This window comes from Papaver somniferum, chromosome 1 (genome assembly GCF_003573695.1).
Source record: "Papaver somniferum cultivar HN1 chromosome 1, ASM357369v1, whole genome shotgun sequence".
NCBI classification, from domain to species: Eukaryota; Viridiplantae; Streptophyta; class Magnoliopsida; order Ranunculales; family Papaveraceae; genus Papaver; species Papaver somniferum.
Window position 1 is genome coordinate 146,506,513 of NC_039358.1, and position 24,976 is coordinate 146,531,488.

The 24,976-nt window shown below is 35.3% G+C and overlaps 3 protein-coding genes and 1 long non-coding RNA gene across 5 annotated transcripts; 1 reads left to right on the forward strand and 3 right to left on the reverse strand.

Annotated features, from left to right (window-relative positions):
* Positions 1 to 697: 697 nt before the first annotated feature.
* Positions 698 to 3,611, reverse strand: LOC113303644 (endoglucanase 11-like). The gene is made up of 5 exons (XM_026552695.1): positions 3,280 to 3,611; positions 2,975 to 3,187; positions 2,661 to 2,861; positions 2,276 to 2,530; positions 698 to 1,581 (listed from the first exon to the last, which is right to left on the reverse strand). The coding sequence occupies exons 1-5, from the start codon at positions 3,502 to 3,504 to the stop codon at positions 919 to 921; spliced, it is 1,557 nt and encodes a 518-aa protein (XP_026408480.1). The 5' UTR covers positions 3,505 to 3,611; the 3' UTR covers positions 698 to 918.
* Positions 3,612 to 18,297: 14,686 nt separating this feature from the next.
* Positions 18,298 to 18,958, forward strand: LOC113351864. Its single transcript, XM_026595781.1, has 2 exons — positions 18,298 to 18,377; positions 18,610 to 18,958. Exons 1-2 carry the CDS (start codon positions 18,340 to 18,342, stop codon positions 18,956 to 18,958), a joined length of 387 nt encoding a protein of 128 aa, XP_026451566.1. The 5' UTR covers positions 18,298 to 18,339.
* Positions 18,959 to 19,851: 893 nt separating this feature from the next.
* LOC113351872 lies at positions 19,852 to 22,355 on the reverse strand. Its single transcript, XM_026595786.1, has 4 exons — positions 22,298 to 22,355; positions 21,383 to 21,839; positions 20,350 to 20,976; positions 19,852 to 20,093 (listed from the first exon to the last, which is right to left on the reverse strand). Exons 1-4 carry the CDS (start codon positions 22,310 to 22,312, stop codon positions 19,852 to 19,854), a joined length of 1,341 nt encoding a protein of 446 aa, XP_026451571.1. The 5' UTR covers positions 22,313 to 22,355.
* Positions 22,356 to 22,378: 23 nt separating this feature from the next.
* On the reverse strand, positions 22,379 to 24,706 carry LOC113333286. 2 transcript variants are annotated; one of them, XR_003351890.1, is made up of 4 exons: positions 24,673 to 24,706; positions 24,479 to 24,544; positions 24,268 to 24,346; positions 22,379 to 22,436 (listed from the first exon to the last, which is right to left on the reverse strand). It is a non-coding gene; the product is annotated as an uncharacterized LOC113333286 (long non-coding RNA). The 2 variants fall into 2 exon arrangements; XR_003351894.1 differs by lacking the exon at positions 22,379 to 22,436 and adding an exon at positions 23,230 to 23,258.
* Positions 24,707 to 24,976: the final 270 nt, after the last annotated feature.

A 24,976-nucleotide genomic window follows, 5' to 3' on the forward strand; every position in this document is an offset into this window, starting at 1 on the left:
ACGCCTGTGAATCGAAGTTCTTAGATTTGGCAACACAGTCTTGATTCACAATGAACACCCTTTAGAGTTTCATTTTGAACAACAAGAAAAAATATAACAAAAGCCTATAAAAATATAAGAAAAGCCTATACTTTGTTCTTTTGTCCCACACAATGAGCAAAATTGATTTTTTATGGCTATTTTGATGACCCTGGAATCAAACATCACATCTCATTTGATTCCCAACGAGTTATGACAACAATCAGTCGGTAGAAATCTTGAATCATCTCTAGAGTCTCTAGACTAGAAACTCGTTACAAGGCACAAAAATTGCATAATATTACTTCATGGTTCATACTGTCCAAAAGTGCGAGCAACTTGCTCCTTTTATGAAAATAACTTCGGCCCTATCCCTTGCAGGTAACAGTATAAAATATAAAATTACTATGCCCATCTCTATAATCTTTAGCTTAAAGTCTAGGCCTTTCAATTTAAGGCTTCCTTTACACGTGTAACCTGTTAAGCGCTAAACATCCCACATTCAAATTTGTAGTTATATAGCCAGCTAAGTTTTCTTCTGATAGGATAGGACATGTCCTTCCATTCAAATCCATACACATTCAGTGTTCATCACATGCATATTCCTACACTATTTGAAAAATAGATGGGTCATCTGATAACAAAAGCACAATCACGCAACACGGACATGACCCCGGCATCAAATTGGAAGACAATCAAAACCTTCATTAACAGTAACCAAATTTACAAAACTAAAATCTTCAGTTCTCTCAAGTCTCAACTGCTGTAATCTGTAAATATGTATGGAACGGTGGTATAGTTCAGGCCACATATTAAGCCACCGAAAACAAACTTATACGAAAACAAAGTACAATTTCAATCTACATATTTTATATATTTGTATTTTAGACACTTGTAATCCTAATAAGAAGCAAAAGATGAATATTGAGATGTGTTTTTGCCCTCATCTAGTTGGTGTAGTTTTGCAAAAATTCCAAGCAATGGAGCAGTATTGTACGTACATGCTTCAGTTTGCATGTAATTTCCGCGATGGTCGTTGAAATTGTCATGGCTATCCGGTCCACCGACAAGAGCCCCGATTACTTCATTTGGGTTTGGTTCATTTCTACTGTACCAATAGTCATACCCTTGCGTACAACCAATGAACCCTTTGCTTCTTTTATATGCAACGATGGATGCACCTCTATGGTGCACTCTTCTAGGGTATCTGGGTCCAAACCCGACTAAGTAACTCATACCCATTGGATTAGAACCCAATATGTAATCGACTTGAGATTTTGCAAATGCAAACAAATCTTGGTGTTTTACCATTTCTCCGTTGCAGTTGAGCTTTTGAGTTGCGTTTTTAAGATAATCAGAGTATACGGTAAGAAGGAAAGCCGAAGTCGATACATATTGCATGTTGTTCCATTTTCGGATGAATAAAAGCCCCCCTGGTGTTACCTCCACATTGCTGTCATTGTTTCTACCAAGACACGAGCATAGATAGTGCTCGGCTTTGGAACGATATTGCTCAAGAATGTTTTGAGTATGACGATCTTCATGAATTCCATCCATCAACAACTGTAAAACAAAAATAACTTGAAGAGTTTAATTTCCTGTACGAGCAAATGAATTGACAACCTTTTTCTACACGAATTCGGCCAAAAGATTGGCACTAATTAAAAATAGAAACGTACTGATACTTCCCTTGTCGGGCTTGCATGAGTTGTAATAGAATAAACAGTGTAAATTATTAGCAAAAAAATTTCAAAAATTCGAATACATTAAAACTAGTTAATTTGGACATAAAGACTGATGTAATGTCGCCAAAATAGTTCCTTATTTTGCTAGAACATCATCAACAACTCTGGACCAGGCCTATCACCATCATAAATTCCTACTTCAGGGAGGAAATTGATGGTGATTGAAAAGTCTCATTTCATACGACTTAAATAGTACAAATTGAAGTTAAATTAGTGGAATGGTTTTAACCTTTAGAAAGTAGATACCCGAACCAAAATCCGACTTAATAGAAGAAACTGTAAGATCTATAAATGGGTGCCTAATCTAATATTCTAAAGCACAGAGATACCGCACAATTCAGCTGTTACCATACATGTTTCTCTGTACCTTGACTTAGGCCGGCTCACTAAATGGTGTACCTCTAGCCTATGCATACTTTAAAGACTAAAGTGAAAAGCTTGTTGATTTGAAATTGTAAAAGAGAAGACACAGAGAGATCAAAAAATTTGTGGGAAAAAGATTTGAACTTTACCTTGGAAGCAAGAATTTGAATGCCAGCATACTTAACATCCCAACTGAATTCAGTAATAGCCCATTCAGTGCCACCAAATTCATGAGAATTATTGATTATGTACTTGAAGTAATTCATATTGTCGGTGGCTTTGTACAACCACAAAGCTCCCCATAACAATTCATCTTTATAACTGCTCACTGATGGATAGTAACTTTTCACCACTTCTACACTTCTATCATATGCTCCTCTATACTTGTCTCCAAATTCAAACAACTATAGGAAAAGAAGAAGAAAACACAATGTTAGTGAAAAATCAACAAAAAATATTTACAATTAATAAATGGAGAATTATCAGAGTTTAATAATAATGACACAGAAAATCCATAATTTCTAACAGACTTACTTGTTGAGCATGATGTAAGAGTAAGTGAGAGTAATGTGGGTTAGACTTCCTAAAGACGATAGAAGCTGCTGCCATTGCTGCTGCAGTCTCTCCAGCAAGATCTGATCCCGGGTTATTTTCGTCGATTTTATAAGCTTGTCTAGATGTTGTCATATCTTCCGGTCGTTGCCAACAATAATGATCAGTGTCACCATCTCCAACCTTGTAAATAAACATCAATCGAACTTTAGAACTCTTGTAATGACTATTGTCAAATGTTGGTAGAGGCACTTAATATAAAAAATTCTTAAAATGATGAATATCCGAGAAATTACCTCAGCCCAAAACACATTCGGGTAAGTATGAGCTTTAATGAAATAATCTGTTCCCCATTTGATGGCTTCAAGTACGTGTTCATATTCACCAGAGTTGGCGATTTGTTCGCCATACTCAATTACACTCCATGAAAGCATTGTGACAGTGAAAGCCATGGGTAAACCAAATTTTACATGATCGCCAGCATCATAATATCCTCCAACTAAATCAACCTAATAATCATCAAAAATAGCAAGAAACAGATCAAATTAAAAAAATAACAACCACAACTAAAGAATGGGAATGACCGAATGAGCTTACTTACCCCTTGTTCCAATCCATCAGTAAGTCCAGAATGATCTCTCCAGTGTACCCGTTGATTATACGGCAATCGACCGGATCGTTGTGACTCGAAATACAGAACACTCTTTTTCAGAGCATCCTTGTAATCAAAAGCCTTGGATAGACAAGTGAATGAAAGAAGGAAAACCAAAGAAACCCCTAGTTTTACTGAACTAATTAGACATCTGCATTGGGTTTTCTCTACCATTCTTCCCCACTCCTCCCCTTGAAAGAACTTTTAACAGTTCAGCAAGGGAAGGGAAAATATGGTTATTTATGTAGTTCCTTTTTCTCACTCTGTGTATTATGGAAATGGAATGAAACTCTCAATGTTTCTTATATAAGAGTACGGAATGGAATTGGTATTCATTTCGTTTTCATTTCGGGGTAATCAAAGTTGTACTATAACAAAAATTCTTTTAGGATACTCTGTTTTCAGTTCTTATTGGATCCAACGGTTAGTATTGCTTTGTTTCTGACTACTTGATATGGGGGTATAGTTCTCTCATTAAGGAGTCAATATAAGGTATTAGTGTCCTAATTAATGTTGTTACATGCTTATTTAATTAATGAGAGTAACAAATCATGACAATCCCTGCACATATGGGATTTTTAATGTTTATATTAATTGTAATTTGCTATTTTTTCATTCTAATTAATGATCCAACAGATACTAATTTTAGAGATTCTAATAAAGAGAGGATCTGGATCTGACAGGATATTCAATGTCACCTGGACACTATGTGAACATATTAGGGCATTGAATCATGTTTTTTTCCCTCCTAAGCAGCCTCACTGCTAGTTCAACCTGTCACCTGAACAACAAATCCATTCTTACACCTTGTTTGTTTGCAGCTGACTCATCTGAGTCATCTGGATCTGAGTCGTCTGGATCTGAGTGAAATTACCTGACTCATCTGGATCTGACTCACTAAGGTCTGAGTCAGAAAATATATTTTTTTTTGTGAGTCAGACCTGACTCAGCTGACTGGATTTTTTTGGACAGAAAATGCCCTTGTGCACGTTTCAAACCATAACATTTATCACTACTGAAACATCACAAATTGTTCCATTCCAGTCTAAACAACTTCCCTTTTTGATGGAATTAAACATATTAAACATCATAAAACAATAAAATCTAAAGATTAAAGTCCTACAAACATAAAAGAAGCAACAAAATCTAAAGGAGACTAGCTATCTCATCACGTAAGTTGTTCATATATATCTGCTCTTGTCGTCCAAACAGACGAGGTGCATTTTCTTCCGTTTCCGCTTCCACTTCGACTTCCACCTGTGTCTCAGTCATATCAAATGTCTCATTCTCATATTCTTTAAATAGCCAATCATCCAATGCATTACGACGTAGAAAATTATGTATTGACATGCAAGCAATAACGATATCTCTTTGAGTCTCAAATGAGTAAGAAGGCATTTTACTTAAGACGGGAAATCTTACTTTAAATACCCCGAATGCTCTCTCAATCACATTCCTCAATCGAGCATGGGCTTGATTAAACTTCTCCTCTTTTGCCGTTGGAGGTACTCTTCGGTAATCACCTATCCAATACCTTATGTTGCGATACGGACACATAAACCCTTGTGTATGAGAGTACGCAGCATCACATAGATAGTATTTGTCTGCAAATTTTCAACAAAAACATTATGAAGTCATGCTGATGAAACTGCAGCAAGAGGTAACATATATGCTAGTCCAAACTCTAATCACATCCTCATCTGCCAAAGAAACCGGGCGCCTCTCTGCTATTAAGGAGGGTAGGCACAGAGCTAATCACTACTATGACTACTGTCTCACGCTTTCATATGTTCCCTTAATAAAATAATTAGGTGTAAACTAAGAACCTACTGATGACCATAAGTTACTACAGTGATTATCATGAGGGACCGTCAAAAACTTTAAAAAAAATGAAAAGATAAAAATAGAAGAAGATGAAGAAGCAAATGTTGGATTCATACGGGAGATCTCACATACGGTATATATAGATGTTTATACAATCAAAGTTATAATTAGATGCACCAAACAGAACATTACGGTTCATTAAAGTTATGGAAACATTTAACACATTGCCTTAACTGGCTTAACCTGATGAACTATATATAAACTTGTTTCATAAAATATATACTTGTTTCATAAAGTATATATACAATGTGGATTATAACGGAAGTTTAATTGCTTGTCCCCAATCAACTATATAGAAACTTGTTTCATAAAATGGTGAACATATAATAGAAAATCTAAAGAAACTAAGAGCAAATAGTGAAGAAAGACATTGTTGACCCAAGTCCTAAAATACCTCTCAAGCGGGTATAATTGCTTTCCACGACCAAACTGTAGCAAAATCATAAATTAACAGATCACGTAGGTTGATCAAAAGTTGTCTTCCCTCCATATGAACCAAAACATGATTTAGTTTATAGGTTGACCAAACTTATTATCCCTCCATCTGAACCAAAACATGTCTTGTCGAATTGTCTGTACCAAAACATTTAACTTCTCTAATTGAAGTGGATAACTGGCCCTAAAGCCAAAACACATTGCCTTAACTGGCTTAACCTGATGGCAGAGCGGCATTTAAAGAAAAACAACGATAGAAGTAAGCCAGACCAGGGCTTACAAGCATAAATTTAATTCAATCATAAAGTCCAACACAAAACTGAAATAGTCTCTTACCTTGTCTAATTCAATCCATTGCTCTTCGCTCCAATCAAATGTGTTCGTCTCCGCGTTATACCCATGGTCGGTTCTTGCTAAGAGACGGGACCAAGTGACATATTGGGTTGCAAGTAATCCCAGTGGTTTCTCAACTTTTTTTGTGTGATGGTGCAGTCATACTTCTCAGAAAAGAACTTGCACAAATTTCCCCACGAAGTTTGCTTCAAAGATGTTCCAGAAAATCCATACTCAGTAGCTTGTGCCAAAAACTGGTCAATAAATAACCCTCTAAATTCTGGGACGTTCCTAAAAGTTATCTTATTTGCTTTCTCATCTTCCTTTTTCTCCATAGAGAACTAGCATAAAGTAAAACAAATACAAGACGTGGGTATTTTGAAACAAAAAGAGTGTGCTAACTTTTGAGAATTACCATACAAAGTAATTTACCACTAGGCATGATCTTTATGCATTCAGGATATACGGGTTTAAAATGAAGATAGAATATTTGACAGCGAAAAGTAAAAGCAATGGTTGGCACCAGATCCTCATTACTGTCCTAATATCAAAAGAGAGATTCGCCAAAAGTAATGATCACTAATCCATAACAAACCATTTAACAAGCCAGGACAACATGCATAATATTCGATTGTGTGTATTCCTCTCTGGAACATGTTCTCATTCAAAAAGTTATGCTTCTAAACAAATGACAGGGTTTTCTAGAGACAATAGGGGAAATTTTTTTATCATTGCTGGTTACCAAGAGACATGGATCCACCTTAGCATCTAGATTATCATTGCTGGTTACCAAGATGCTAAAACAAAAATTACAGTTCGGTAGTGTACTCTGGTTACCAAGATGCTAAAACAAAAATTACAGTTCGGTAGTGTACTCTGGTTACCAAGATGCTAAAACAAAAATTACAGTTCGGTAGTGTACTCTGGTCCTCATATGCTAAAACAAAAATTACTAGTACTGCTCTCCTAACTGTAAAAAGGAAAAACAAAATGAAATCCCTAGTTGTATGGTCTAGTATCCTAGCTATAAACAGGAAAGACCCATGTTCTATCATAATTAGCAAGCACAGTTATATTTCTCCCCTAGGCATTTTCACAAACACCATCAAATATTCAACCAGAAAATCTAAATAAAAACTCATCTTCTAAATCAAATAAAACCCATATGAAAATGAAAAAACCCATGTTCGACCATAAAATATTAATAAAAACCCATGTTCCGAATCACATAAAACCCATATGAAAATGAGTATGGATGAAGAATTATACCTGAAGATGATGAATGATTCTAAAAGAAGCTTTTAAATGATTTGAAAGAGATGGAAAGATGAGACGAGAGTGATGATTGAGATAGAAATTACTCGATTTGTTGAGAGAGGTGAAGAAGATATCAGTTGAGAATAGATCTAGGGTTTGGCTCCTCATCACCCATCTCTGCTTCCGACGGAATGAACAAAGAAAATGAGAAAGGAAATGATTTTTTTATATAAAACGTGAGGGCATTTTTGTCGATTTCAGTGAGTCAGGGGTTTGAGCCACCTACTCAACAGCATTTCAATGCCTGACTCCCTAGGGCCCGAGTCAGGGGTTAGGTTCGACTCAGATGTCGAGTCAGGGGTTGCTAAATTTACAAAACAAACAGTCTGACTGCTGACTCGGCGCGAGTCAGGGGTTGACTCAGACCCAGACGCCGAGTCAGCTGCAAACATACAAGCTCTTAACCAACCCTATCCTGAGAATACAAGGAATCCAACACTCCCTAGTGAGAATAGATACCCGCCCGCACCATGACCATAGGAGATGGGTATTACTGTTGTACTAGGCTGTGGAACCCGACAACCTAAAGCCAAAACGTACATATAAAACATAAAATTGGTTAAAAAGACCAAAATCAACAATTCCTGGGTGAAATGGACAGTTGGATTTTGATACTATTTAAATGGACAAAAATATAAAAATAGGCAGGATGCAACCAGTTTCATCGTGCCCATTTTCAAATATTTTTTCTTATTTTTAATTTACACAGGATGTATCCAGTTTCATCCTTACTATTTTTTAAATTTAAGCTACGATGAATCCAGTTTCATCCTTGCTATTTTTTTTTTGGCCATTTCACCCAAACTATTTTTTACTCGTCCACTTGAACCGTGGTTTAAAAATATTTTGACAAATGATCCATTTTCCACATATAAAAGCTATAGATACCGTTTATACACGGGTGTTAGATTCCTGGCTTAGTCGTATTACTTGCCCAACATACTGAGGTACCACATATTTTATCCCTAAAGTTCATTCAAGTTATATTTTGGTACAATGATCCAGTTACCCTCGACTAATTACCCCTGGCATTTTGTATTATGTCTGAGTTTGTTAACGATATCTTTATGAACCTAAAAAAGTTGTTAGAAAAGTTGTCCCAAAGACTATACAAGATCTTAAAAGTAAAATCTTGTTATATTTCTATATTGTGGAATGACACTCGATAACAGTATCAGAGTTCCAACGCTGTTAGAAAAGCGGTAATATGGTCACATTTTAACCACACACAGTGCTTAATTGGACATGCTAATTAGTTTTTTGGTGGTATCCTTCTTAGTCGACAACTTAAATTCAATCTCTAATCCTATTTATCATGTATGCCTGCACGGCAGGATTGAGGTGTGATGCGTGTAATAACTAAGCACGACACACATATTGAAGTCACATATATGGGGCTGGAACATATGACTCTAGCTGCTCTTGAGAGTCCTTTACTGCTTAATTGCTAAGTTGAAGTTCCATTTAAACTCTTGTCATGCGCCATTCCCCGTTTGATATTTGTGTTACTTTGTCGCAGCTGATACTTTCCTCATCTGATGATGATGTCTTCAGCTCCAACTCAGGACAGTCGGCATTGTACGGCTTTGTTGGAGAAATACTATCCAGTACCTAGATCCTTTGTCAGAGCTGATACTTTCTTCATCTGATGTTGATGTCTTCAGCTCTTAACTACGGATCAATAATTATTTATAAAGCACCAGCCGGAGATATACTAGCCACTAGATCCCTGATGGATATCCGTCCATGGCAAGTGTAATCAAGTCGTAAAGGTTTTTTTTGCTCCTATCATCCACCAGTACGAGTGAACACAGGGACGGATCCAGGAAAGATAAATTTCTTTTTAAGGTCCCGGCTAGAAATCTTGGTCGAGCAAAAAAAAAAAAAATCTTTAGTTTGTGCACTGGGAAACCTATCCGGGCTAAAACCCCCTTTAGCCCAACCGTAGGTCCGTCATTGAGTGAACACTAATTGGTTTGAGCTGTTTTTAAAATTTTGACGAGTTGTCATGGACCCTGCGATGTTTCCTAGCCGACATCTGAGCTAGATTGTGGGAATAACGTACGAAGTGAAAACGCCCCAAAAAATTTTAAGGAGTCATAGGGATTAGCTCATTCAGGCGCAAAACCTTACTCATCGAAGCAGTATGACCAGAAAATTAGCATCTTTCTAAGGTTAATTTAGCCCACAAGGGTCCTAATTAACCAATAAAACTTTGTACATTTTACTGAAAACAAATTAACTTGCAGGAATCAATAGAATGTTTTACGCCAAGTTGATATAATTGAATCTATAGCAATAATTGAATATATTACAAATAAATAGGTGGAACTAGGAGAAAACGGACACACGGTATAAATGAAATAGGTATACCTACCGATTCCATATTAATGGATTGGATCTCAATTCATACCCCTGATATATAACTCCAGGCCCCTCGGGATTGATCATATGCTTGGATCTTTAATACTTCCTTCGTCCCACTATTAACTGACCTAGTTTAAGTTTGCACAATTTTTAAAGCAATCAAGAAAAATAGTACTTTTAAACATTTTTTATAATTATACCCTTGTGAATAATAACTAGTAAAATTTAGAAAAATGATTTATCTCTCAAACTACTCCCCGGATGTTCGATATATATAGTGACAAACTACTCCAAGCAAAAAGATTTCTAAATTTATAATTTTGTATCCAGTTACCCTCGACTAAGTAAAAGAAGAATATGTCAGTTTTAACCGTTGTAATTTTTTTGTTGGATATATATAGTGACAATATTTTTTGATGTTTTTCTTTGAGAATTTCTAGGTTGACCGTAATAGCTGTTTCGAAGAAACCACCGAGTGAAACATGTAGTGGGACCAACTGAAAACCTTTACTATACAAATAGTAGATTATTACCCTATCATCCTTGAATTCTTCTAAGGTTGTTTTTAGGGAAAATTGTGCTCAGCCTGTACAATTGTTTCTTCTGTATTATAACCAGCTTATTTTCACATTAAAAAAATCGACCAAAACTTCTATTTTCACATTAAAAAAATCAACCACAATTTCCATAATAGTTTACTTCTGTATTAGTGTTGTGTTTTTCTAAAGAAGTTTGAACCGCAAATGTTTGTTTGATTCTATACGAAACATGTTCGTCATCAATTTAACCTATTGTCTAAAATGAAACTCCCTGAATCACAACATAACTCGATGGGTCAACTAGAATCCAATTTAAATTTGTATTTTCTCTTATTATTTTTACAATTTTTAAGTTAAAATTTAGATTAATTCTAAAAGCAACGACTAAATGTAACTCCTATTTAGGTTAAATACAATGTTCGTTTAGAAACCATAATATTTGTAACCAAATATCTTTTGGGTAATCAAAACCCATTTTCTTTCTATGTAGTTATTTTCATGAGCCATACCTCCGGCTCATGAGCAATTGAGACTTACTTTTCGAGTCACATAATTTTGAAATTAGCCTTTGGTATTCAGTTTTTGCTCAGGACTAGATTTTGGTCTAACATTTATCCAACGTTAGTACTTGTTTTGATTGACCTACATTGACTCGGCCAAATATTGACTTCTGTTTAACATTTATTAATAAGTCAATTAATTAATTAAGATAGAAAATAAAATGAAACTATTATACAGATTTACTATAATAACCTTGGGTTTCTTAACATTTACATTACCAATCTTCTCCGAGCCCATCACCGCCACCATCTATCTCTCTTTCACTCTAAAATTTTTCCAATTCACAACCCAGAGAATCCAAAATCAAGGTAATCAAAATAACAACAACAGAAAAATAGTCCGTCGTTGAAATTTGAATGAAACTTATCTTTCCTAATAAAAAAAATAACATAGCAACAACAAATCAAAACCCTTAGATTTAAACCTAAACTCTCTTAGAAGAACCCTAATTCATTGTCTTCTTATTCCCAATTCCCCCGATTCCATGGTGATTCTTGACAACAAAATCCCTAATTTCCCCCATTTTTTGCCTAATTCAGAAGAACCCTATATTCATATCATCTCCATCTTCTCAACTGATGAACTTCACAATACAATATTTTGAGCAATTCACAAATGACGACTTTTCAATTGCAAGATACCCAATTACAAATACAAATCTAAATTTCAATTTCCACTAAAATTGAGACAATAGACAGAACCCATGAGTTACTAACCCTAAAAATGAAATTGATGCTCAAATTAAAATCCCCAAATTAAATCAACACCAAATTGAGCAAATTCAACATCCTAAATCAACACCCAGAAACAACCATCACCAAATTGAGCAAGTAATAGTTCAATACCGGTAATCAACAATTTATTATTGAAGAACTTTTAGATCTCTCCGATGAAGATGCTGCTGTAATTTTAGATGATAACGTTGATGGAACGTGTTCAACTCAAATATATTCATGTTAGGGTTGTGATTTGGGTCAAGTTCAATTTTAACAAAAAGTGAAGAATCTAAAGATTTGATTTTTGCAGTAAGGAATCTAAAACGGTTTTGAGAATATTGTTGTTAATGGATTGAACTGGAGCAGTTTGGAATTGCTGCAGAGTGATAAGAGGGAAAGAAGAAAATAAGTTCAATACTGATTCTGATTAAGCTAATCTATCATCCACGAACGAAAAACTTAAGAAGAAAATGTCGGAGGAAGAGGTGGTGGTTGAGGCAGGAAAGAAAATGGTGGCTGGTTTTTTCGGTGGGGGAGGAAGAAGATGAAAAGAAAAATAAGAGATTTAGGTTAATTTATTATGAGATATTTTTGGCCGTCCATGCGTAACAAGATCAACAGTCTATATAAAATAGTAAAAAGTAATTCGGGTCCATTAATTAAAATTCAACTTAACCTAGTCAACGTAGGTCAACGTCTTGTCCAGGTACCAAACACTAACGTTGAACAAATGTTAGATCAAAACTTAGTCCTGGACAAAACCTGAGTGCCAAAGGCCAATTATCCCTTTTTATTTATGTTAATTATTAATCACAATTAATTTCCCCCCGGCTACAATGTGGTCGGGCCACATCCATTTTGTATGTGGCCTCTTTTTATTTTTTGACACCTATTCAACCAAAAAAACTACCCCCTCCAAACCCCCTTAATTGTTTCACTTTTCGAGAAAAAGTTGGAAGTTGAAAATATAAAAGGCAGAACAGTTATGTAATAAAACAGTTTTCCAAACTTTTTCTTACTTTATATGAGGTGTCAGCATTTAAAGAAGGGCCACATACTTGAAGTATGTGGCCCGACCACATCGTAGCCGCACCGTCAATTTCCAATAATGCATAGACGAGCTCATTATCATAAATCGAAAGCTTTTACAATTGTTTATATACGTCCAAGTCGGTGAAAACTGGTCACAGATTATTTTCTCATCATAATAAAGATTACATGTTTCTCATTATACAGTATGTTACCTAATTCATCAGTTCAATCTTCTCCATTAATCATAATTGTTATTGTAGATTACATGGCAAGAAACAAAATTACGAAGAACAATGTGAAATTTTCTTTATCAAGTTGAGGCTTGGGGTTTAAAGTTGATTTGGATTGTCGTCCTTCAAATGGAAACTGTCATTCTAATTTATGTAGATCAACCAATCACAAAATCTTGAATAGTTAACTTTTGAAAACGAAAGGAGATGAACAATTTTATATTTTGGTGGAACTGTTTTTATTCTAAAATTTGTCATTGGTTTTGTTTACCCACGTTAGTAGTTGTTACCAAATTTTATTTTAAAAGAAGGTTGTATTTAATATAAACGAAGGTTGTATTTAGTCATTGTCATTCTAAAATATCTTCTAAGTGAAAAGTTTTCTCTTTGCATCTATTGGATATTTGGACACTTAATATAGTGATTGTGAATTCACATCATAATCAAGATTACGTAATGTTTTCATCGGCCATTAAGCGGTCATCTTTTCGCCAGTCTCACTGTTATAGCAGCCATCTAGGTTTGACCAAAGTAAAATAAAGTTAATGACAAAAACATGAGTGAATTACCAGTTAAAAAAGGTGGGTTGAATATGCTAATCCAATATATTGTGCAGTTTGAAAAATTGATATATAAATATGCTACATTATCACGTTTCTTTCCACGTTTTATAAAAACCTACTGCATGAGACATATGTGTAATAAGCTTTCGCCAAAGATTAAGGTAATATGGTAATTTAACTCTATCATACAAAATTAAAAAATCAAAATCAAAAAAAAAAAAAACAACTAAACATACAATTTTTCTTCCGCCTCTTCCTTTTACTCTTCGTTTCTCCTCTTTGTCTCATTTTTCGCTTCTTTTTACTAACTGTATTCAAGTTGGTTATGGCTCATATGCTACCAAATAATTCATTTAGATTGACTGCCACATTCATCGTTAACGGATAAGTTGTTATTAGTGTTAGAACTAGCGGTTTCTGTTGGTTTATGAGTAACAAGTTTGTTACAGGGAAATTAAGCAATACGTTATATACAACGGATGTTAGAGCACTGCTCAGTTGAACTTGGAAGTTTTTTTATCTCAAGATTGTTGTCAATATTAGATATACAAAACTATATCTTGATTGTAGTCTATTAAAGTCAAGTCTCGGACTAGGTTTAGAAGTTTATAGTTGAGTATCAGACATCATTGAATAACCCTCGAAGAGGTATGTGAAGATTAAACCATTTTATCTACTCATGTGGATTACCATTCTATCTATATGAGACTATGTTGTATGACTTCTAGTAGATTTAATATTGCAAAGAAGAAGTTTCAAGTCAAGTTTGTCTTGTTGTTGTTGTTTTTTGGTCAATCAACGAATTTCAATTTATCCAAATCAAAATCGTGATTACATGATCGCTTACAAGAATAACAAAAACATCAAAGAACAAGATAATCAAAACCCTAATACAAATGAAGATATCAATTACAAGCAAATCGCGAAGAGAGAGAGATATAAACTGCAAACATATCCAACTTTTGGAAGTGTAATAGGGATGGATGATGGTATAATCCGGAATTGATTCTGACCATTTAATCTGATTTTCTTCTTCTTTAAAAGAGATGCTCCTAGATTAAATGAGTAATTTTCCCAAAATCTTGTAGACCCAAACTAATCTGGATGCCCTAAATCTCTTGGATTGAATATGGATTCAAAGCAATACCGTGTTGAACAGTCGATGTTCTTGAATCGAGAATAACAAGTAACGAACCAGCGATCAAGGTTTGAATATATCTCCCTCAAAGCGAAGAGAAACTCACCCAAAATGGCGAAGAAAAATCTCTCCAAATAGCGAAGAAATATGTCAAGAGACATCAAAAATATAAAAACAAAATATGATTTTATTAAATTAAAACTTTAAAAGAATAAGAAAAAGTGAAAAATACTAGAACCCCCTACTATATGGGTTCAACCATATACAAGCCCCACAAAATGGATCTTACACCCTCAACTCCACACTTTCCGTTTTTGATATTTCTAGGCCCAGAATTTTTTTTTTTGGGGCCTGGTTTTCAATTTTCCCGGATTGCTGACGTCATCAGGATTTTTAATAAAAGTAAAAATACCGAAATTAACCTTCCCTATTTATAGACGTTTTATACCTACCAGAAACTGAAAACCAAATCAGATTCAGCTCTTTCTTCTCTCCGCTCTCGTTCAGAAACAGAATTGGAGATTTTTCTTCAGACGAATTCGTGAATTTTGATAGTTTCATACTGATTTTCGTTAATTTGATAGGAAGAAAACGAGAAGAAGAACAACATAAACGAGAAGAAGAAGAAAACGAATTTTCTCTCAATTCGTTGAGGTGTATTCGTCTGTTTTTCAGATCTGACGAGATAGTGAAGCTGCATTGATGAACAACAAATAGGTTTGTTCGATTTTAGCTTTTCTGTTGCTTGATTCACTAGTTTTCTCATCGATTTTTTGAATCTCGATCTTCTACTGATTACGATTTTTGTTCTGTTTCGAATTTGTTGAGTCTGAGAAGAGGAAGAAGACAGTTGGGAATACATAAATCAAAATAGGTACGAATTGTGATTTCGATTTAGTTTTCAAATTCAATTGATTTTGATTTTACCGTTTCGATCTATTTTTGTCACTTTTGATACTTACACATGTTTTTGTTGATGCTTACACATGTTTGTTTGATACTGAGAAGAGGAACAAAATAAACATTGTTTCAGAAGAAAGAAAACAAAAATCTAGGTAAGAATTTTATGTTGTTTTTGATTTCAGATCTGTTTTCAATTTTTTTTTGAATTATTTTGTTGTTCTTTCATGTGCGATCTGTTAATTTGTTGTTTTACTTTTTGTTGATACTGAGAGAAGTATGAAGAAACAATTTTGTTTCAAAAAAACAACTTCAAATTGATTTGTATACATGCTGTTTTTTTTGTTACAGTATGTGTAACTTGAGGTTACACATATATATCATGTTATTTTAAGCATGCTTAAAGAAGATGCAGATGTTTTTTAGTTGCAGCATGTGTAAATTTATTTTACACATATATATCCTCTTTGTATTTTTAAGCATGTGTGAGGAAGATGCAGATGTTTTTTTAGTTACAACATGTGTAATTTTAGTTTACACATATATATCCTGTTGTATTTTAAGAATGTGTAAGTTGAAGTTACATATATATGTCCTGTAACATGTTTTATTTGTAAACAATTGTATCATCTGTATCTTTTACTTATATTTAGCTTGCCGCATAGAATATACTTCTCACGAGGGGGCAACGCCCCCGAGTGAATTGCGTTCGTTTTCAAATTTTGATATTCTTATTGTGTATTTGATATTTTCAGGTTGTCATGGCTGTTGTTAGTTGCGCTGCTGTTAGTTGCATTGCTGTTGTTCGCTACTTTTCTGATTTCATTACCTGCGTGTTAATACTGATATCAAACTTGATGAGTTTAAGGAACAAGTTTGCAAGGAATGGAAGCAGTTTACTCCACTTGGTATTACTTTCTTCTTTCGAGAAAGTGGGAAAGATTTTCCGCTTGACTGTGATTTTTCTTTGCAAGCTCTTATATCTATCACAAATAGTAAACAGAAGACCAGTGTTGATATTTTCTTGCAAAATGTTCCTCGTGTGGCCTCTTCCTCTAGCTCTAGGGCAGATTCTTCTATTTCTAATGGGTCTAGTAGTACGTCTTCGTCCACAAACAATCTTACTGTTGCAATGTATTTGGAAGATAAAAGTAAGCCAGCGAAACCTTTGTTATCGGATGGTTGGCCCAAGGTTCTTGGTGATATTGGCCATGTGTTTGTTGAAGGAGTTAAGCAAGTCAGGGTTGCTTTTACCAAGTATCGTCTTCGCACTGGTTTCCAAATGATTGTAACTCACAATGAGCGTTCTAGGTTCACGGCTAAGTGTGCAGATGAAAAATGCGGCTGGAAATTCCATGCAGCTTCTATCGATGAAAGGAACGAAATGTTTCAGGTAGGTTTTCCGTGTTCTGTCATCTAATGCTTAGCATATGTTATGTTTTGTTACAGTATGTGTAACTTTGGTTTACACATGATGTTTTTGGCACCATATTGTGTTTTGGTTGAATTGTTTATATTTTGTATGAATCTCTTCAGGTCAGGTCTTATAACCCTGAGCACATTTGTGTGCTGGTGGACGCAACTTGAACCAAACTTACTCCACCAGCTTCTCGTCTAGTTTGATTGAGGAAGAAGTTCGCAAAAATCCTCACAAGAAGCCCAAGCAAATTGCTGCTGATTTCCAGACCAACTATGGGATCAACATGGAGTACTACCAGGCATATAATGCTAGGGAAAAGGTTTATGATACGATTTATGGCGACGATGTCAAGTCCTACTCGCACTTGGTATGGTATATTGATGCTATAAGGGAAACCAACCCTGGTAGTGTGATAAAGTTTGAACGTGAAAATAAACAGTTCCAGCGGATTTTCATCGCATTTGCTGCATGCATCAAAGGGTACCGGTTTTGTCGTCCATGGTATACTTGGATACTACTTTCCTTACTGGTACATTCAAAGGTTGCTTGATGGCAGCTACTGGGATCAATGGTGGTAAAGGTATGTTTTTTCTATGTGTTTTTTTTTTATGAACAACTTCAGTTGACAAATAACTAACAGTTACACATGTGTAACTCTCAGTTACACATTACTTTACTCAGTGTGTAACTAAGAAAACAACATCTGTAACCTTAAGTTACATATTTGTTTTAGCATGTGTAACCTTAAGTTACATATTTGTTTTAGCATGTGTGAAACTTATTATTCTTTCGATTCTGCACAATTTTTTTGTAGGATTTTTCCCCCTTGCTTTTGCACTAGTCGATTCTGAGACGATCGACAACTGGGAGTGGTTTTTAAGGAATTTGAAAGAAGTTGTTGGTGATGGAGGCCAATCACCTTCCTTTCGGATCGCCATGAAGGACTCTTGCAAGGTGTTCCACTTGTTTATCCAGATGGGTTCCACAGCTTCTGCTACTATCATTTGACGAAGAATATACCCATCACTGCAACAGATCCTAGGTACTCACTTGTGATGGACCATTTCCGAGAGGCGACATACGCACTCTCACCTGAAAACCATGCGAAAGCCATACAGAAGATTAGAGATTTGAACTGCGATTGGGTGGCTGATTACATCGAGACAATCCCACCTGAAGCATATGCGAATGCCTATTTCAAAGGTTGTCGGTATGGACGAACATCTAGTACTCTAGCAGAATCAGTCAATAGCTGGGTTCTGGTTCACAAGAAGATGCCTGCATCTGCTCTTCTTGATCAGGTTAATTGAGTGTGTGTGTTTGTTTTGTTTTGTTGTTGTCTTTTTATTTCATGTTTTGTCACTTTATGCATTGATGAGTTTTTTTCTCCTTTTCAGATTAGGAGGAAAATAATGTGTTTGATGGCGGAGCGTCGTGAAATTGGTGCTAATATGATGACTCCATTAACCCCTGAGTATGAAGAAAAGCTTGTGGCTCTTCAAGATGAAGGTTTGGCTTGGGAAGTATTGGTTGCTAGTCCTACCGTGTTTGAAGTTATTAGTGAAAGGTCTCACATGGTGGACCTCGAACACGAGACTTGCACCTGTCAAAGGTTTGGTTTCTTATGCTTTTTTCTTCTCTTTGTATGTTCTTTTTTTTAAGAATGTGTATATCCACTTTACATTAGATATATGCATGTGTTAATAATAGTTACAAATTTATTTTGCAAGTGTAACTTAAAGATACACATCCTGTACATGCACCTGTAGCTAGCTAATTTTGAGTGTTTTATGATTTGTATGTGCAACTAACTGATTTTTGATTTGTTTTTTGTTTTCTTCCAGGTGGCGCGTATATGGTTTTCCTTGTGCTCATGCTCTTGCAGCCATACGCAAGATTAAACGTGAGGCTATTGATTTCATTTCACCGTATTTTACAAGCGACTATTTTAGGAAGACTTATATGCATGCCATCCAGCCGATTCCCAACTACAACAGGCCTGTTGAATATCATCCAGACGACACCGTCAACCCACCTACCGTGAAGAAGCAACCAGGTAGACCACCAGGGAAAAGGATTATAAGTAAACACGAGAAGAATGAAGAGGAAAGTTCATTGCAGCAACTGCAAGGAAACAGGTCACAACAAGGCAGGTTGCAGGAATCCTCGGAAGTTCACACCCCACTAGCTTGAGCCTAACAAAATTCATTTCTGCAACTAATGATTTGATTGTTATTTATCTTTGATTATTTGTTTTTTTAGTTTTCTTCATGTTGGTTTTCATGGACCAAACGTTTTTATTTTTCTTCAACGTTGATTATGTGTAAGGATGATTCATTCAGATTTTATATTTTGTCAGTTCACAGTTGAAATGCATTTTATTCTATTTTTGATTTATTGTATACGTCTGATCAGTGGTCAAATGCTTTCTGTAACTTTTGTTTACACTCAAATATATGGATGTGTAACCGGAAGTTACACTGCTGTGAATGCATGTGTAACATTAGCTTACACATGATAAATGCTGGTGTAACTTTATTTTGATTTATTGGGCAATCCGATCAATGGCTTGTGTAACTTCAGTTTACACTCAAATATATGGATGTGTAACATTAGCTTACACATGATAAATGTATATGTAAACTCAGGTTACACTTTCTGCATCAAATTAAGATGTGTAGTTACTTAACCTGTTGCATACTTTCTGAAACCTGTACACACAGCAGTAGTAGTTCTAACAAGATAAAAGTTTTTAATTCAAAGAATTTCAACCCAAAAATATTTTGCAAAACTAAGAACTGCTAAAATCTACTAACTGACGAAATTTAAAAGTTTCTAACAACATATTTTCCAAGTCTAACATCTGTTTGTGGCTAACAACATATTTGCGAGTATAGAATTTTTTCTAATCCTAATGACTGCTTTACACATCTCTAGATGGATCCGAAAGAATCTTGTATAGCATGCTTCCTCTCATGCGGTTCAGCTTGTCAGTCCACCATAGCATCATAGTTGAGGTTAATTTTTTGTCAAGTGGTTTATTCTTCATCCTGATCTTCATGTAATTGCATACACATGGAAGACAGTCAGGAATTGTACCTTGTGGGGGCGCATTGAGATTCTTCATTAGCTGTCTTCTTAATCCTCTTTGAATTTATTTGATATTGTTTCAGATCTTGTGTTGGGATTTTTCTATTCCTCAGCACACGTTGTTGTATGAATGATGGTTGCCTTTCTCTTATTGTATTCGCAGCTTCCTTCAGTAACTCTCCTGCAGGTTTTGGAGTTTTTTCTAATCCAAGGCTAAAAACGTTTTCCTGCGTTGTAGCTGCGCAAACAAATATAGGCAGAATCTCAGTAAAATTAGCACATGTATGTAACTTAAAGTTACACAAGCCAAAATAATAATGTACTGTATGTAACCTCAAGCTACACATGCCTTTTACAATGTGTAACTTGAAGTTACACTTCCATTACAAACAAAACACACTGTATGTAACCTCAAGCTACACATGCCTTTTACAATGTGTAACTTGAAGTTACACTTCCATTACAAACAAAACATAGAACGGAAGAGTGGTTACCAGTTGAGGTAGGTTCTGCATTCTCCGTCACTGCGGGTCCATGTTCAGTTTTGTTAATGTTGCTGACGATCTCATCTATCATTTCACTCACTTCAACATTCGTCATATCATCGGGGTTAGCTCCTAGTTGCACCAACCTGTAGGTCTGAGCATTGTCAGGCTGTGTTTGCGGTGTTGTAGCAGTTATCACCATGGAGTCCTCAAACTGTGTTGAAGCAGAACTGTCATCAAAAGTTCCAGGAGTTGGCTGAGTTGGAGCAGTCATAACCAAACCGTCACCAACAGTTGCAGGTGTATCCTCATTGACTTTTGCAGTAACATCATCACCTACGGCTTTTGCAGCTACATCATCACCTGCCCCATCCACAACTCCACCATCTGCAGCTTTCTTCTGTGCCTCATCCGTAACAGGTGTCTCTTCAACATCTTTCTTCTGCTCCTCATCAACATTATTTGTAGGAGTGGGCTTTTGCTTTGCGACAGGCCTTTTCTTTGGTGGAGTCTTGCAAGTTGTCACACTCTTCATACTCGAACTATATGTCCTGAGTGGTCTTTTGTGCCCCTCTGCAGCAGTTTGAGCTTGCAGAATTGTTGGCGTATTTCCAGCTGCAAGGCTCATACATGGAACTGCACAAGTATTGAAACGAGAATTAGGATGATGATGATGATGTTAAATTTTTTTAATAAAATTTCAAGAAGAATATATCATGTGTAATCGACTGGCTTGGATAACTAATATGTGTAACTTCATGTTACACATGAATATGGCATGGATACCTAGTGTAACATGGAGTTACACATGCATCTAACTAGTGTAACCAGAAGTTACACATGCATGTGGCATGTGTAACTAGGGATTACACATCCATATGATCAGTTTACTCAACATTTATTAAGTCTAATCAAGTTAAACAAGCAAGTTAAAAATGAACAAGTAAAATATGAAATTAAAAAGGTTCAAAGACCTTAGTGTCAACTAATTGGGTACCTCTATCAAGTTAAAGAAGCATATTAAAAATGAACAACTACTTACATTCTTCATGGAAGGAAGTTTCCGCGTCATCTTTCTCTTTCTCTTGCTCAGTACTTCCATCTCCTTGTTGCTCTGTCTCAACTAATTGTAACTCTTCTTCTTCATGCTCAGTAGCTCCATGCTCAGTACCTCCATGTACATCATCTTCATGTTGCATAAACTCTTCCTGGGTCACTTTGTAAGGATCAATACCCATTGCTTGCATAATTTGGCAACTAAATTTGTGAACCTTGAATTCCGCTGTTCCTGAAAGGTCCCCTTCTGATATCCCTTCTCTTGCAATTGCATACACTGCTTTAAGCATTGCTTGCTTTTCTTGCAGTTGCTCTTTCAGATGGCTATTCTCAATAGTTTGCGCTTTCAGCCAACTTTGCAGGTCGTCCTTGCTGGGTACCACGGTTGATATACCCAGCTGCTTCTCAAGCTGTGAAAACTCAGCCACAAAGCTAGGAGTTGGCTGCAATTAACAGATGGAGAGGTTAAAAAGAGATTGCAAAAAACAGTTGAACATTCTAAATATACATTTTTCGGTTGTATGTGTAACTTAAAGTTACATAAGCACATTTTATATGTGTAACCTATAGTTACATAAGCACATTAGATATATCTAATGTAAAGTGGATATGTGTAACTAAAGGTTACACATATATCTAATGTAAAGTGGATATACATATAAAATGTGTAACCTATAGTTACATAAGCACAGGATATATATACAAACAGGATATATATGTTACATAACCTATAGTTGCATTCACTTGTGTTATCTTTTGCATGTGTAACTATAAATTACACAAGCACATTTAAATGTGTAACTTATAGCTACACATGACAATTTTGATTACATCAAAGTTTTATCTAAATTACATTACCATAAATTTACAAAACCTAAACCAACTGACATATAACACTTACCGAAAACTGTGTCATGTCTGTTTTCCAAATGTAATCAGAAATCTGGTATATATCCCATCTCCCAACCCATCGGGATATCTTCCTCGTGGTTCTCAACTTTCGGGATTAATCCTGCTGGCGTGTGTTCAGCAAACAATAACTGCAACATATAAATTTTAATTAGTCGATTGAACAAAAATATCCATCACGTAACACTAAAACTGCTGGAATAGAAATTACACACAAGCTTTTACCAGTAGGTATTGCACACAAGCCTTCACATTTGACAAACAACTAAGATTAGTATGAATCTCTTCAAACAAGTGCTCGTGTATTAAATCAGGCCACGACACCTTGAGCACCGTATCATAAGTTTAACGATACTAAGATATTCGCGTTCACTCCATTGGCATTTTTGTCGCCAAAAAACAATACACAGCAAAGATAAAGACCTATCAGGCAAACTAGATCCTTTTCATCAACTTTCTTTCTTTTCCCACTTTTTCTCCTTTTTGCCATAAGTTGTTTTATCTTCTCTAAAATGTTTGTCTTAGTCACCGTCGTCTGATGCTTTGTAGATTTGATATCGGTGAAGTATTTGTGTATAAAACATTGTCAGTCAAATCACTAGGACAATAGTACTTTAACAGCTTCTGACCCTTTCTGCTTCCAATCCTCTGCATGCAAAATATACCAGCCAGCTTTGCGGTGTAGACTCTATAATCTTATCATCAGCAAACTTGAATGAACATGGTGTCTCACAATCCATGTCAAAGCAGTTCAAGCTTCAAGACGCCGTGTTTGTTGGTAGTTATCTGTCTTGTTGTAGTTGGTACAGTTGTATCATAGTCATCGTAATACATCATTACGAGTTCTCCGTAAGCAGCTCTCCTAAGATATCTATGAGCCCTATCAGTCAGTCCTATAGGCTTTATCACCTTTACTAAATCCTTTACTGCATTCAACGACTGCCTTAGGTTTCCTGTACACATCACACACAAAAATAGCATGAGTCAGTATGTTGTGTACTTATCAAATACACTCGTTTTTAACTACAAAATGAAAATCATGTTACAAACTATGTGTATTTTCCAAGTACACAAACTGAATCATTCTATTCTGTGTTGTGTAACCTTAACTTACATGCATATGAAGGTTTAAAGGGGTCATTTTTTTATGTCCAACTATAATTTACAAACACAATACAGTCATAGGTTATATTTTTGCATGTGTAACTTTTAGTTATCTAGGCAATTGCCAAATCAGTTATGTTATTATGCATGTGTAACTTGTAGTTACACAGTCAATTGGAAAGTCAGTGATTAGATTTTCAATGTGTATATTATAGTTACACAGCCACTTTGCAAGTCATTGGTAACATCTTGAATGTGTAACTCACAGTTAAGATGTGTAACTACAAGTTATACAACCACTTCTGCAAGGCTCATTTGTATGTGTAACTACAAGTTACACACTCAATATACAAACCACAACATAGTGGTGAGATTTTGAATGTGTAACTTAAAGTTACACAGGCCCTTGTTTGCGTAGTTATACATTCAAAAGCATCACTTACATTAGAAACTTTTAAATTTCTTCAGTTAGTAGATTTTAACTACAAGTTACACACTCAATCCTAGACATTCTACAAGGTGTAACTTTAACTTACACATGCATATTAATGAGTAACTTTAATTTACACAACCAATTTTCTATGTGTAACTACAAGTTACACATCCTAAACACAACCAATTTTTTATGTGCAACTACTAGTTACACATCCCTAGGCAAGTCAGTGGTGACAGGCTCACTTGGTATGTGTAACTATAAGTTACACAATCAATATACAAACCACAACACAGTCAGTGGTTACATTTTGAGTGTGTAACTTATAGTTACACATGTCCTTGTCTGTGTAATTACATATTCACAAGCATTATATGAGAAATAAACATGAGACCATGACAACAATAGTTTTCACAACTTAGTACCTGTAATTGTATCATCTTTTCTAGGGGGATTCATTTTTCCTTTCACCATTTTTATTCCAAAAGAAATTTGATTCTGAATCTGCAGTTGATGTAGTAATAAAATCAAGTTAGTTGATTGCAATTCAACTTAGAGTTTCTAGGGTTTTCAAACAGTAACATCTCAGAAATGAAATCAACTAAATCAATCAGTTATATCACATCCATGACTTACCTTTGTTTCTATTTAATCAGTTATTTCATGGATTTTATGCACAAACGATTGTTCTCCTTCTCCGATCTGTAAAATTATCAGTCAGAATGAGTTATGTTTGTTGTAATCTCATTACAAACCCTAGTTCAGAAATTTTCGACCCACGAATCAGTAACAACAGGAATCAAAACTAACAGCTTCAAATCAAAACTTACCTAGTGATTAATCGTCGGAGTATTTCATCAACAGGAATCAGTAACAACGACGATTTAGGTTTTGAATCTGAAACTGAATCTGAAACTGTTTCTTTTGATTTTTTTTGGTTTTTGAATCTGAAACTTTTTCGATCTGTTTCTCTGATTTAGGGGTTAGCAAATGATGAATAGTTTTTGATCTCGATCTTTGTTTTGGAACAGATTTCAGGAAGATTTCTTGATTTTTTGGGTTTTTTTCTAGATTTCTTTCTGTTTCAGGTGAGTGAGATTTGTTTTCTCTCTCCTTGGAAATGAAATAATGGCG

Bases quoted from the DNA above. Each gene is read 5' to 3' on its own strand.
- LOC113303644 (XM_026552695.1), bottom strand. From the start codon at position 3,504: ATGGTAGAGAAAACCCAATGCAGATGTCTAATTAGTTCAGTAAAACTA. The intron at 2,862-2,974 runs GTAATTTCTCGG...TTTATTTACAAG, and splicing joins CGAATGTGTTTTGGGCTGAG to GTTGGAGATGGTGACACTGA. The intron at 2,531-2,660 runs GTAAGTCTGTTA...CTTTTCCTATAG, and splicing joins TCTTACATCATGCTCAACAA to TTGTTTGAATTTGGAGACAA.
- LOC113351864 (XM_026595781.1), top strand. From the start codon at position 18,340: ATGGTGGACCTCGAACACGAGACTTGCACCTGTCAAAG. The intron at 18,378-18,609 runs GTTTGGTTTCTT...GTTTTCTTCCAG, and splicing joins GAGACTTGCACCTGTCAAAG to GTGGCGCGTATATGGTTTTC.
- LOC113351872 (XM_026595786.1), bottom strand. The intron at 20,977-21,382 runs GTAAGTAGTTGT...ATACTTGTGCAG, and splicing joins AACTTCCTTCCATGAAGAAT to TTCCATGTATGAGCCTTGCA. The intron at 20,094-20,349 runs GTAACCACTCTT...TTGTTTGCGCAG, and splicing joins TGCAGAACCTACCTCAACTG to CTACAACGCAGGAAAACGTT.